This window comes from Coregonus lavaretus (assembly GCF_964263955.1).
Source record: "Coregonus lavaretus genome assembly, contig: HAP1_SCAFFOLD_428, whole genome shotgun sequence".
NCBI lineage: Eukaryota > Metazoa > Chordata > Actinopteri > Salmoniformes > Salmonidae > Coregonus > Coregonus lavaretus.
The window spans coordinates 302,500-317,860 of NW_028156883.1; the positions used below are offsets into that span (position 1 = coordinate 302,500).

General features: G+C 44.1%; 1 protein-coding gene across 1 annotated transcript in view; it reads right to left on the minus strand.

Annotated features, from left to right (window-relative positions):
• Positions 1-3,946, minus strand: part of LOC311119607 (homer protein homolog 2-like) — a gene marked incomplete at its 3' end in the record, with an annotated part of 65,331 nt that extends 61,385 nt beyond the window's left edge. The window contains exon 1 of the mRNA XM_084194285.1: positions 3,637-3,946. Within this exon, the coding sequence (XP_084050411.1) occupies positions 3,637-3,641 (5 nt within the window). The 5' untranslated portion in view covers positions 3,642-3,946. The remainder of the gene's footprint in view (positions 1-3,636) is intronic.
• Positions 3,947-15,361: the final 11,415 nt, after the last annotated feature.

The following is a 15,361-nucleotide window of genomic DNA, read 5'->3' on the forward strand; positions in this document are numbered from 1 at the left end:
GGCAAAGCAATTGACTTTTTGCCCCGAATACAAAGTGTTTGCGTTTGGGTCAAATCCAATACAACACAATACTGAGTACCACTCTCCATAGTGGTGGCTGCATCATGTTATGGGTGTGCTTGTAATCGTTACGGACTGGGGCGTTTTTCAGGATAAAAAAAGAAACGGAATGGAGCTAAGCACATGTATAATCCTAAAGGAAAACCTGGTTCAGTCTGCTTTCCACCAGACACTGGGAGATCAATTCACCTTTCAGCAGTACAATAATCTCAAACACAAGGCCAAATATATACTAGAGTTGCTTACCAAGACGACATTGAATGTTCCTGAGTGGCCTAGTTACAGTTTTGACTTAAAAATCGGCTTGAGAATCTATGGCAAGACTTGAAAATGGCTGTCTAGCAATGATCAACAACCGACTTGACAGAGCTTTAATATTTTTTTTTACAATAATGTGCAAATACTGAACAATCCAGGTGTGCAAAGCTCTTAGACACTTACCCAGAAAGATTCAGCTGTAATCGCTGCCAAAGGTGATTCTAACATGTATTGACTCAGGGGTGTGAATACTTATGTAAATTAGACATTTCTCTATTTAATTTGCAAAAATGTCTAAAAAAATGTTTTCACTATCATCATGGGGTATTGTGTGTAGATGGATGACAACGTTTTATTTAATCCATTTTGAATTCAGGCTGTAACATCAAAATGTGGAATAAGTCAAGGGGTATTAATACTTTCTAAAGGCACTGTATATCTAATGTTAAGAGCTGTATAGGAGGAGACTCCCTCTATCCCCGTGGGCATCACATCACATCCCACACGCACGCACACACACACACACACTGCTCCCCCACCCACCCACCCTCCCTCACCCACCCCCCCTCACCCACCCCCCCTCACCCACCCCCCCTCACCCACCCCCTCCCTCCCTCTCTGTTTGCTTTGCGGCGGCTTGTTCATGCGTGGGCACAGTTGACTCTGGCACCTCTATTCTCCCACAGCAGAGCAGAGCTGGAGGGAATGACAGGGAAGATTCCACCTGCCTAGTCCAGCCACGCTAGCTGAGCCAGCGGTGTGAAGGCATCCATCCTTCCTTACACAGATCTCATCTGACAGGAGGATTCCACCTTCGGCCACTTTTCTTACTGAGATTCCACCTTTGGCCACTTGACACCAACAAACGCCCCCATAATATCTGGCCCTCTGCCCTCTCTAAATCGTGGCATTGAATGGTTCAGCAGACTTTTAGCCCTCCATAACTGGCTACGAGACAATTGCAGCTCTGTGGGTGTAACATTCTTTGACATTTTTGATAATTTCTGGAAACAAAGCTTGTTTTATAAGGAGGATGGGATCCACCCAAATCATTTGGGTTCCTGGATCCTTCACAGCATTATAAGGCTGCGTTGAGACAATGACTTATCAATGCCCCAAGTCCAGCTCATTTAATCCCTACCATTGTGTCGCTGAGTTGTCATAATTATTCAGCAAATGTACATTATCCCAGGAGCGTTGGAAGACAATGTAAATAACCTCATTTATGTCCCTCTTACTGCCCTGAATGCCTCTGCTGTTCCTACAGCTATTTTATGCAGTACCCATATGCCTATGAACCAGAGTAATACTGTTAGCACTGAGGTGGTGTGCCCTAGTAGGAAGTCCACTGTGTGCAGCTCACCCTGCACTAATAAAAATAACCTGAGTATGTCTACCTCTGCTAAGTTTCCCAGTAACACAAGAAAAATAATCAAGCATCCCAGAAAAGTCTTAAAAAGAGCCCACGTTAACATATGTAGCTTAAGAAACAAGGTTCATAAAATCAATAATTTGCTAGTAACAGATGACATTCATATTCTGACAATCTCTGAAACTCACTTAGATAATACTTTTGATGATACAGTGGTAGCAATACAAGTTTATTTACAGAAAATACAGAAATGCCAACAGGGGCGGTGTTGCGATATATATATATATATATATATATATATATATATATATATATATATATATATATATTCAGAACCACATTCCTGTAAAGCTTAGAGAGGTTCTCATGTTAAATACTGTTGACGTAATATGGCTACAGGTTCACCTGCCTCACCTAAAGCCCATTCTGGTGGGAAGCTGCTATAGACCACCAAGTACTAACAGTCAGTATCTGGATAACATGTGTGAAATGCTTGATAATATATGTGATATCAATAGAGAGGTATACTTTCTGGGTGATTTAAATATTGACTAGCTTTCATCAGGCTACCCACTCAAGAGAAAGCTTCAAACTGTAACTAGTGCCTGCAACCTGGTTCAGGTTATCAGTCAACCTACCAGGGTAGTTAAACAGTACAGGAACTAAATAATCAACATGTATTGATCATATCTTTACTAATGCTGCAGAGATTTGTTTGAAAGCAGTATCCAAATCCATTGGATGTAGTGATCACAATATAGTAGCCATATCTAGGAAAACCAAAGTTCCAAAGGCTGGGCCTAATATTGTGTATAAGAGGTCATTCAATACGTTTTGTAGTGATTCCTATGTTGATGATGTGAAGAATATTTGTTGGTCTGTGTTGTGTAACATGACGAGCAAAAATGACTGTAAAAACTGTTAAATCCCCATGGATTGATGAGGAATTGAAAAATGGTATAGTTGAGAGGGATGAGGCAAAAGAGACGGCAAACACGCCATGGCAGCAGCTAATGGGGATCCATAATAAATACAAATACTGACATAACAGTGTTTGCACTATATACACTATAAAGTAAACACTGTAAAATAGGACTGAAAATAACATCCGACAGAATTAAGTGCCTATGCAGTGTGCACTTCGATATAGGATGACCTCTCCGATAGGCCTATGGCACATTATGCAATCTATATGGTGTAGCAAATAACTGGGAGGAAAGTAACATATGTATCTTGTTAATTTCTAAGAGGTTTAAAATAGTAATATTTGTCATTAGCCTACAGGCTTCCTTAGAAATCTAAATATGTCAATCATTAAGTGACACTGTTTGGCTTTTTGAGACTTTTTGGGGCGGCAGGTAGCTTAGTGGTTAAGAGCGTTGTGCCAGTAACCGAAAGGTCGCTGGTTCTAATCCCCGAGCCGACTAGGTGAAAAATCTGTCGATGTGCCCTTGAGCAAGGCACTTAACCCTAATTGCTCCTGTAAGTCGCTCTGGATAAGAGCGTCTGCTAAATGACTAAAATGTAAAAATGTAAATGTATAATTCTACATGGGAACCAGTTTTGCACCTTGTCCTGGTAAAATCTAAAATGTGCGTCTCTCTCTCTGGCACAAGGCTCAAATGCTATCAGACACGTTTTGGAGATAAGATATCACACTGAAGGGTTTGGAGAGGGAGTCATTCTCCACCGTATCACCTCTGGCGAGCCGTGCGCGCCCGCAGCGCACAGGGACACTTCACGCACGGGTACGCTTTCAATGCCAAGACAAGCTTTTGAAACGATTATTGTTATTCTTTAATTATTCACACATTCTATTCTAACCCTATAAAAAAATAAGGGTAGGGTGGCATATGCATAAAGCTCAAACACATAACTGACGTTTTATATAGTCAGAAAGCAGGTGTCATAACGTTACATGCTGTTTCGGTGCCTTCTGTACTTACCCCATTGCCGCGGAGTTTTGGGACAACCCTTCAATTATAAAAACGTTTGGAGAAGCGAACTTCAAAAAAACAAACAATGTTATTAAAATAGATCCAGTCTTGGCATTAGTTATTGGATAAGTCCATTCCAGTGCCTCGGCTACGAGCAAGTAATGCGATCAGAGAGAGTAGAGAAATATGATCCCTGCACTCCTCATGAGCCGAGCGGCGTTTCGATTCTCCTGCTAGTCAAGCTTTCACTCTGGCGACCACAGAAAAACCTCATGCCCATTTCATTAGACTAACTTATTTATTCAGACGAGGTAACAACCTATGATCCACCCGTTACCGTGTCTTCTTTCCGCAACCGCAAGGCTGATTTAAAAAAAACACCTTGCTTTCAAAAAATAAGTTATAATGTTCGCTGAATATTCCTTGACTGCTGCGCTGGAGTTGCCTTGCCTCGGATCTGCGCTCTCTCAGATCTATCCCCAATGGGTTTGTGTTTCGTGAGAGGCAGACAGAAAGCAGCAGAGAGCAGCAGGAGCGACACTGTGCGGCTTCCACCTGCTCTCAACAGTCCTACCTCCCACACACAGATCTCCTTTCTACAGCGTTCTAAGAGCCAGGGATATGAAGTTACACTGTGGTCTATTTCATCGCCTATTCTCAGGGGAAAAGTGAGAGAGAAGTGGCCTTTTAGCCTATTTGTGACAAAATTAAAATGTACTTTTCACAAGAAACAATAGGCCTTTATTTCAAACTGTGCAAATACCCTAGGCTAAACGGGTTGCATTGATTTGATGTCGTTCTGCAGTGATAGACCTAGGCCCAAAATTACAATAAAATGCATGTAGGCATAGGCTAATTGATAGGCAATGACCTACTATTCTCTGCACTTACATGTCTTATAGATGGAGACGAGGCTGGTTTTCGGCTGTTTTTTTCTGATTCAGGCTTTGTTCGAACTGACCCCCACCTCAAGTCACATTCCACGCCAATTTCAAACTTCAGGTGGCAGGTGCTTGATTTGTTTCTCTGCAACCATCATGGGTTCAATGTCAAGTTCTTATTATTTGACCTACCTCTGATGATGACCGTTCACACTTAAGTAATATGTAGGAACGATTTGTTGCTAACAGTTGGCGTTGGCGAAGTCTATAAATAAAATGTCTTGACTGTTTCTGGAAAAAAAAGGCGCACGCGCGAGATCCGGAACCAATGATATTGGTAGCGTGTTGTTAGGGGAACGTTTTTGGCATGGCACTGTTGTCAACATTTGTCCAGTCGTACATGCCGAAGTTGTCTGCTGAATAAATACAATTGACAGGTAATTGCTTACATTTTGTCTTCACAGTTTATTATTTTATGTCATACTTAGCTGCGATGTAACCAAGAGAGGTTTTACAACAAAATGTCATAACTAAAGTTATCTTGATTGCATCGCAGCTATGCCATATATCTAGCTAGCTACATAGCTAACACGCTTTTGTTAGAAAAGCGAAAGTAACTTTGTTCGCCAAATAACGTCCCAGACAGTTGATTACGTTAACCAAATCTGGGGTGTATTCATTAGGATTCCGTTGCAAAAGGAGAACCCCTGGCCAGCTAGCTAGCAACAACAACAACACATGCGAAACTAACCCACTGCCTTTTCCCGGTATTTCCAAAGATGTAAAAAAGTAGTGAGTGTCTGGTATTTCTCTCATTGTAGAATGGCAGATGGTCCAGAAACGCCGCCTAACTATGAGGAGCAGTTTGCCCACCGGTTTTCTCTCGAGGACCCAGAGTACCAGGAGTACGTGAATCGCCCCGCCAACCCCCCGCCGCTGGTAGAGGACTGGAGGGGGCGTGGAGGTGGACACAACCAGGGCAGAGACAACAGGTAAACAACAACAACCTTAGCTAACTGGGTGCGTTCAGCTCATTAAACGTTTTGCTACGTTGCGTGACGGTTTGTACTGATCAACACGTTTCCTCTACCAGCGGCAGGGGGGTTGGCGGGGCGACTGTGACCAATTCAAATCTCCAAAAACTCGTGCAGCACGCCTTACACAGTCGCCCTCTGGGCTACCACAACCACATGGTTCTTCAACTGGTCGTTCAGAACACCACTGTTTCTGTTGAATCAAACGTTGCACACCGCTTTGATCTGCTGAACGCAGCTTGTCTCTTCATCACGAATATCTTTAACACAATATTGGACTAATAACTACTACCATATTATTCTGTACCATAATAAGAACAGGACACTTTCACGTTGTTTCCAGACGTGTTTCTGCACAACAATAGCAGCTGGTTTGATAATGTGTCATTTTTCCAGGGATGGATATCATGTTCATTTGTTTGATTTTCTCCCCCCCCCCACATCTATTTTTCTCTCTCTCTCTCCCGCTCTCTGTTCTCCAGATACCAGGACCGTGGCGGGTACAGGGGCCGAGGCTGGGGAGGAAGGGGAGGGGACAGGGGTTGGGGTGGGGACAGGGGTTGGGGGGGAGACAGGGACAGGGACCGGGGGGGAGACAGGGACAGGGACCGGGGGGGAGACAGGGACAGGCGTTATGGCCAGGGTGGTGGTGGTGGTGGTGGGCATCAGTCTGGACGATACAACTCCTACAACCAGAGACCATCACATCAGGACCACTACTGAACTCTTACTGTGGAGTGACCACATGCACATTACACCAGGGCTCTCCAACCCTGTTCCTGGAGAGATACCCTCATGTAGGTTTTCACCCCCAGTTATAACTAACCTAATTCAGTTGATCAACCAGTTAATTATTAGAATCAGGTGCGCTAGATTAGGGTTGGACTGAACCTACAGGAAGGTAGCTCTTCGGGAACAGGGTTTGAGAGCCCTGCGTTACACACACACACACACACACACACACACACACACACACACACACACACACACACACACACCACACACACACACACACACACACACACTGTGGCCATAGCAGTTCGATCTGATCTCTCACCCCTCTTCCAGATTTGATATTGTATTGGTCAGTGATGTCCTGCTCTAATCCACACAGAACAGGATTATAAGAGTGGAATTGATTATTCCAGCCAGTAGTCTGGGCATAGAGACAAACTGCGTCCCAAACGGAACCCTATTCCCTTTAAAGGCCCTGGTCTAAAGGAGTGCATTATATAGGGAATAGGTTGCCATTTGGGACAGAATCAGTGCGGCAGAGTCAATAGAGATGTTGGTTACAAGCAAAAGTGAACTGCAGTGCAGGAAAATGAGTTAAAGATTGTTCTTCAACTACCTACTGTCAAATGTAAAGATTAAGATGCTCATCTTTGATGCTAGTCTGATAAACTGCATTGATAGGCTGTATTGTGCGGTGGTTTTCTTGTTTTCATTTTGTTGTTAGTTTCTCTCAACTCCTAGACAACATATTCAGCTGGACTGGATGTTGAGACAATGTTATTGAATCAATCTAAATGTGCAATGAATGAACCCACATTTAAACAGTCAGTGTGATCTATTTTCTTATGAACTCTGTCACAAATGTGCTTATTCTCTCCAGTAGAACATGTGACTCGAAATTGTAAAAAAAAATTATATATATATAATCTGAAAAATACAAATATGGTGTGTATTTATTTTGTTTTGCAACATAGCAAAGTGTTTTGCAACTGGAATCATTTAACTCCAAACAGAAAATCTTATGCGATGAAAACAATAGTTTTTATTTTTGGACAAATTCAGTTGGGTCCCAGGAGGAGTAGCTTGTTGAAATATTATGGGATGTTGAACCCTTTGAACATGCTTTCTAGTCCAAGAGTAGTATAGGCTTAATCTGGGTCCTCACAGCCACCCCTCAATGTTAAGAATAGCAGCAGCATTAAAAAGAAAAACATCTCATTCTTCCCTTCAGTGTAGGGTTAGAGTCAGAGCCCTGGTCAAAGGTAGTGCCCTATATACGGAATAGGGTGCCATTTGGGACGCATCAAACGTCTGTTGCGTTATATAATTAATGACGACCTACAGCAGGGAAGGTGTAGAGCTCTACATAATGGGAGGTGGGTGGCAAGTCTCTTTTAAACCCTAATTAACACTGGTGACTAATGGCAAATACTGCACCAGTCACAGATCTAGGATCAGCTTTCTCATTCCCAAATCATAACCATTAGCTGGAGAGTAATATAAAACTGAGCTTAGATCAGTCTAGCCTATTCGGGCCAACGTCACCCTGATGTGAGTGGCTGTGGGTGGAGAGTTAGTCTCCTTCATCCTGATTATGAATGACTCATCATGGCTGCTACTGCATCACTATGAGCCAAGATGGCTGTCTGTGGTGGACCACTCCAATTAAAATGGTATTTAGAGCAGAAAGCCACGGAGAGCTCAGGCCTCCTCGACTGCTGCTGCTGTATGAGGTCACCCACTGCCCTGCAGCAGCCCACTCACGTCCTGTGATATAACCACAGAGCTCGAGTTGTTTTGTCTTTATCTAGTGTGAATATGCAGTGTAGGCTTGAAGGCCATAGTGCATTCGGAAAGTATTCAGACCCGTTGACTTTTTCCACATTTTCTTTACGTTGCAGCCTTATTCTAAAATTGATGAAATTATCTTTTCCCCCTCATCAATCTACACACAATACCCCATGATGACAAAGTGAAAACAGGTTTTTAGAAATGTTTGCAAATGTATAAAAAATAAAAAAACAGAAATATCTTATTTCCATAAGTATTCAGACCCTTTGCTATGAGACTCGAAATTGAGCTCAGGTGCATCCTGTTTCCGTTGATCATCCTTGAGATGTTTCTACAACTTGATTGGAGTCCACCTGTGGTAAATTCTATTGGTTGGACATGATTTGGAAAGGCACACACCTGTCTATATAAGGTCCCACAGTTGACAGTGCATGTCAGAGCAATAACCAAGCCATGAGGTCGAAGGAATTGTCCGTCGACCTACAGCAGGAAGGGTACCAAAACATTTCTGCAGCATTGAAGGTCCCCAAGAACACAGTGGCCTCCATCATTCTTAAATGGAAGAAGTTTGGAACCATCAAGACTCTTCCTAGAGCTGGCCGCCCGGCCAAACTGAGCAATCGGGGGAGAAGGGCCTTGGTCAGGGAGGTGACCAAGAACCCGATGGTCACTCTGACAGAGCTCCAGAATCCTCTGTAGAGATGGGAGAACCTTCCAGAAGGACAACCATCTCTGCAGCACTCCACCAATCAGGCCTTTATGGTAGAGTGGCCAGACGGAAGCCACTCCTCAGTAAAAGGCACATGACAGCCCACTTGGAGTTTGCCAAAAGGCACCTGAAGGACTCAGACCATGAGAAACAAGATTCTCTGGTCTGATTAAACCAAGATTGAACTATTTGGCCTGAATGCCAAGCGTCACGTCTGGAGGAAACCTGGCACCATCCCTACGGTGAAGCATGGTGGTGGCAGCATCATGCTGTGGGGATGTTTTTCAGCGGCAGGGACTGGGAGACTAGCCAGGATCGAGGGAAAGATGAACGGAGCAAAGTACAGAGAGATCCTTGATGAAAACCTGCTCCAGAGCGCTCAGGACCTCAGACTGGGGGCGAAGGTTCACCTTCCAACAGGACAACGACCCTAAGCACACAGCCATGACAACGCAGGAGTGGCTTCGGGACAAGTCTCTGAATGTCCTTGAGTGGCCCAGCCAGAGTCCGGACTTGAACCCGATCGAACATCTCTGGAGAGACCTGAAAATAGCTGTGCAGCTATTTTCAGCCTGACAGAGCTTGAGAGGATCTTCAGAGAAGAATGGGTGAAACTCCCCAAATACAGGTGTGCCAAGCTTGTAGCTTCATAATATGAAGGAAAAACAACAGTAAATTAATCACAACTTTTCCCCACGCTCTGGTGTGACGATGAGGGGAGCTGAAAAATACATGGACGTTATCATGGTATGGCTACATGTATTAGACTGCTAGGGCCTCTCCTGTCACCCAACAGTCTCCTGCACCCAACAGGAAACGAGGCATGACATAGCTCACACTAATCTTCACTGACAGACTGGTTTACTTAGTTGATTGGGTGACTCAGATGTGTTAGTACTGGGTTGGAATAAAAGCCTGCACACCCTGAGACTGAGGATCTCCGGGACCATAACGATTGAAAAACTATGCTGTCGTCACCAAATACAATTATTTATTTCAGTAAATATATCTCTACGGCGGTAAAACTTGATTCATAAGCTTGATGAGCAGTTGATTAGTTAATTAGATGGGATGTGGAACAAAACATGTCGACTCCCTGTGAGGCCAAGGGATCTCAGAGTAGGAGTTCAGATCTAGGATCTGTCCATATAATCTTATTCATTTTGATCTAAAAGGCTAAACTGATCCTAGATCAGCACTCCTATTCTGAGACGCTTTGTGGATACGGGCCCAGGTCTGCGTCCTGAACGGCACCCTAAACCCTATACACACTGGTATTTCACCCAGTAGATAAGGGAGTTGATCAAAATTGGATTTGTTTTCTAATTCTTTGTGGGTCTGTGTAATCTGAGAGAAATACAGTGGGGAAAAAGTATTTAGTCAGCCACCAATTGTGCAAGTTCTCCCACTTAAAAAGATGAGAGAGGCCTGTAATTTTCATCATAGGTACACGTCAACTATGACAGACAAATTGAGAATTTGTTTTCTCCAGAAAATCATTGCACCAGGCTGGGAAGACTGAATCTGCAATAGGTAAGCAGCTTGGTTTGAAGAAATCAACTGTGGGAGCAATTATTAGGAAATGGAAGACATACAAGACCACTGATAATCTCCCTCGATCTGGGGCTCCACGCAAGATCTCAACCCGTGGGGTCAAAATGATCACAAGAACGGTGAGCAAAAATCCCAGAACCACATGGGGGGACCTAGTGAATGACCTGCAGAGAGCTGGGACCAAAGTAACAAAGCCTACCATCAGTAACACACTACGCCGCCAGGGACTCAAATCCTGCAGTGCCAGACGTGTCCCCCTGCTTAAGCCAGTACATGTCCAGGCCCGTCTGAAGTTTGCTAGAGTGCATTTGGATGATCCAGAAGAGGATTGGGAGAATGTCATATGGTCAGATGAAACCAAAATATAACTTTTTGGTAAAAACTCAACTCGTCGTGTTTGGAGGACAAAGAATGCTGAGTTGCATCCAAAGAACACCATACCTACTGTGAAGCATGGGGGTGGAAACATCATGCTTTGGGGCTGTTTTTCTGCAAAGGGACCAGGACGGCTGATCCGTGTAAAGGAAAGAATGAATGGGGCCATGTATCGTGAGATTTTGAGTGAAAACCTCCTTCCATCAGCAAGGGCATTGAAGATGAAAGGTGGCTGGGTCTTTCAGCATGACAATGATCCCAAACACACCGCCCGGGCAACGAAGAAGTGGCTTCGTAAGAAGCATTTCAAGGTCCTGGAGTGGCCTAGCCAGTCTCCAGATCTCAACCCCATAGAAAATCTTTGGAGGGAGTTGAAAGTCCGTGTTGCCCAGCGACAGCCCCAAAACATCACTGCTCTAGAGGAGATCTGCATGGAGGAATGGGCCAAAATACCAGCAACAGTGTGTGAAAACCTTGTGAAGACTTACAGAAAACGTTTGACCTATGTCATTGCCATCAAAGGGTATATAACAAAGTATTGAGAAACTTTTGTTATTGACCAAATACTTATTTTCCAACATAATTTGCAAATAAATTCATTAAAAATCCTACAATGGGATTTTCTGGAATTTTTCTTCTCATTTTGTCTGTCATAGTTGACGTGTACCTATGATGAAAATTACAGGCCTCTCTCATCTTTTTAAGTGGGAGAACTTGCACAATTGGTGGCTGATTAAATACTTTTTCCCCCCACTGTATAGTCCACTTATTTTGTTTTGACCAGGGCCCATATGGAGAGGAAAGGGTTAACGGCTGGCTAGAGTGGTCTTCTGCAAGGAGAGGTGCAATCAGCTGTGATGATAGGAAGACATGGAGGGAGTGATGAGGGGAGAGAGGGATTCTGGAGCGCAGTGGGGAGGACTGCTGTCACTACAGTAATCAGTTCAGATTAGCCTAACTTCACTTCAGCCCTGGCAACAGCATCCTCAGAGAGGGAGGAGGGAAGAGAGAGGGTGAGAGTGAGAGATGGACTGACTTGAGAGATGGACCAAAGAAGGAGAGGAAAGGGGACAGAAAGACAGAGATGATCTAGAAAAGGAGAGGAAAGAGAGAAATGAGAGACCAAAACAGAGGTCTCTGAGAAAGGGGTAAAGGAGGTAGAGAGAGAGAGAGCGAGGGAGAGAAAGAGGATTAGAAGAATTAATACAGCTGCTTAGCTCTCTGACTGTCTCATCCTGAACGTCGTCTTCACTGCTCAAAGAAAGATTTCCTTCAGAGTAGTTGGGGATTTTATTCCGGGGTTTAAACTAAAGTACAGGAGTACTGTTGCTGCTGCTCACTAATACAGACAACACAAATAGGCCACCCTGAAATGTTAACGTTAACATCTCCATTAGTGGAAAAAACGCCATTTTAATGTTGGTCAGTCCAGTGTGTTCAGGGTAATCCCCAATACATATGTAGGATCTTAATTTGAGCCAGTTTGCTACAGCAGGAAAATAATCCTGCAGCAACAGGAAATGTGATTTATTATATGGGTTATTATTAATGGACTTTTGTGTTGGGGTTGATACAGTTTTCGTTAGGGCACATCAAATTACTAACTTTAGAAGCCGTTTAAAAACTAAAATACACTAGAAGTTTGCGTTTTCCTGCTCTGCAGGAAAATTCTCAGCTACAAAAGAGTGATCAAATTAAGATCCTACATCTGTAGCTCAACACCGAGGGCCTTAGTGTCAGGATAAGCATAGGAGACGCATCTATTATTGACTCATTATAGAGTGCAAAGCTGGGTACAGGCACAGGTACAGTAAGGACTGCACAGGACTTTCAAGAGATGCCGCTTAATTCTTCATGTAGTAGTTATACGATGTTTATGTCCTATAAGAAGTAGAAAAGTTTTTAAGAAGTATTACAGGGAGGCAAATCAACAGAAATTTGACAAGGAGCTCAGTGGCTTTCTCTGGATCCTGCCCACACCCACATATCACTGCATAGCTATTTAAGTCATTACATTCTTTCTCAAAGTGGAGGTGTTAGAGAGAGCTGGTGGTACAGGAGATGAGCAGGAGGAGGAGGAGGGAGTGGGAGTGGTGGAGCGAAAGAGAGATGAAGGTAGAGAAAAAGAGGGAGAGAGAGATGGAGAGCATGACCATAGCAAGAAAGATAGAAGGAAAGAGAGATGGAGAGCATGAACATAGCTAGAAGGAGAGAGAGATTGAGAGAGAGAGAGAGAGAGCGAGAGGGACATGACCCAGAGAGAGACAAGAGATAGAGATAAACAGACAGAGAGAGAAAGGAGGGAGAGAGGGAGGGAGAGATAAAGGAGGGAGAGAGGGAGGGAGAGAGAAAGGAGGGAGAGAGAAAGGAGGGAGAGAGGGAGGGAGAGAGAAAGGAGGGAGAGAGGGAGGGAGAGATAAAGGAGGGAGAGGGGGAGGGAGAGATAAAGGAGGGAGAGGGGGAGGGAGAGATAAAGGAGGGAGAGAGGGAGGGAGATATATACAGACAGAGAGAGGGAGATATACAAAGAGCGAGAGAGAGTGAGAGATATACTGAGAGAGAGAGAGTGAGAGATAAACAGAGAGAGAGAGTGAGAGATATACAGAGAGAGGGAGGGAGGGAGGAATATACAGAGAGAGAGAGAGATACAATGCATTCGGAAAGTATTCAGACCCCTTGACTTTTTCCACATTTTGTTACGTTACAGCCTTATAAAATGGATTAAATAGTTATTTTCCCTCATCAATTTTACACACAATACCCCATAATGACAAGGCAAAAACAGGTTTTTAGAAATGTTTGCAAATGTATAAAATATTTAAAAAACGGAAATATCACATTTACATAAGTATTCAGACCCTTTGCTCAGTACTTTGTTGAAGCACCTTTGGCAGCGATTACAGCCTCGAGTCTTCTTGGGTATGACGCTACAAGCTTGGCACACCTGTATTTGGGGAGTTTCTCCCATTCTTCTCTGCAGATCCTCTCAAGCTCTGTCAGGTTGGATGGGGAGCATTCAGAGACTTATCCTGAAGCCACTCCTGCATTGTCATGGCTGTGTGCTTAGGGTCATTGTCCTGTTGGAAGGTGAACCTTTGCCCCAGTCTGAGGCCCTGAGCGCTCTGGAGCAGGTTTTCATCAAGGATCTCTCTGTACTTTGCTCCATTCATCTTTCCCTCAATCCTTACTAGTCTCCCAGTCCCAGCTGCTGAAAAACATCCCCACAGCATGATGCTGCCACCACCATGCTTCACCATAGGGAGGTGCCATGTTTCCTCCAGATGTGACGCTTGGCATTCAGGCCAAAGAGTTCAATCTTGGTTTCATCAGACCAGAGAATCTTGTTTCTCATGGTCTGAGAGTCCTTTAGGTGCCTTTTGGCAAAGTCCAAGCGGGCTGTCATGTGCCTTTTACTGAGGAGTGGCTTCCGTCTGGCCACTCTACCATAAAGGCCTGATTGGTGGAGTGCTGCAGAGATGGTTGTCCTTCTGGAAGGTTCTCCCATCTCCTCAGAGGAACTCTGGAGCTCTGTCAGGGTGACCATCGGGTACTTGGTCACCTCCCTGACAAAAGCCCTTCTCCCCCGATTGCTCAGTTTGGCCGGGCAGCCAGCTCTAGGAAGAGTCTTGGTGGTTCCAAACTTCTTCCATTTAAGAATGATGGAGGCCACTGTGTTCTTGGGGACCTTCAATGCTGCAGAATTTTTTTGGTACCCTTCCCCAGATCTGTGCCTCGACACAATCCTGTCTCGGAGTTCTACGGACAATTCCTTCGACCTCATGGCTTGGTTTTTGCTCTGACATGCACTGTCAACTGTGGGACCTTACATAGACAGGTGTGTGTCATGTCCAATCATGTCCAATCAATTACATGTACCACAGTTGGACTCCAATCAAGTTGTAGAAACATCTCAAGGATGATCAATGGTAACAGGATGCACCTGAGCTCAATTTCGAGTCTCATAGCAAAGGGTCTGAATACTTATGTAAATAAGGTATTTTTTATTTTTATTTTTTTATACATTTGCAAACATTTCTAAAAACCTGTTTTCGCTTTGTCATTATGTGGTATTGTGTGTAGATTGATGAGGAAAAAAACGTAATTAAATTAATTTTAGAATAAGGCTGTAACAACAAAATGTGGAAAAAGGGAAGGTGTCTGAATACTTTCCGAATGCACTGTACATAGAGAGAGAGAGGGAGGGAGAGATACACAGGGAGAGAGAATGATATACAGAGAGAGGGAGGGAAAGATATACAGGGAGAAAGAGAGAGAGAGAGGGAGAGATATACAGAGAGAGGGAGGGAGGGAGGGAGGGAGAGATATACAGAGATATACAGAGATAGAGAGAGAGAGAGAGAGATGCAGCGAGAGAGGGAGGGAGAGATATACAGAGAGAGGGAGAGATATACAGAGAGAGGGAGAGATATACAGAGAGAGGGAGAGATATACAGAGAGAGGGAGCGGGAGAGATATACAGAGAGGTGGAGAGGGAGAGATATACAGAGAGGTGGAGAGGGAGAGATATACAGAGAGGTGGAGAGGGAGAGATATACAGAGAGGTGGAGAGGGAGAGATATACAGAGAGGTGGAGAGGGAGAGATATACAGAGAGGTGGAGAGGGAGAGATATACAGAGAGAGGGAGATATATACA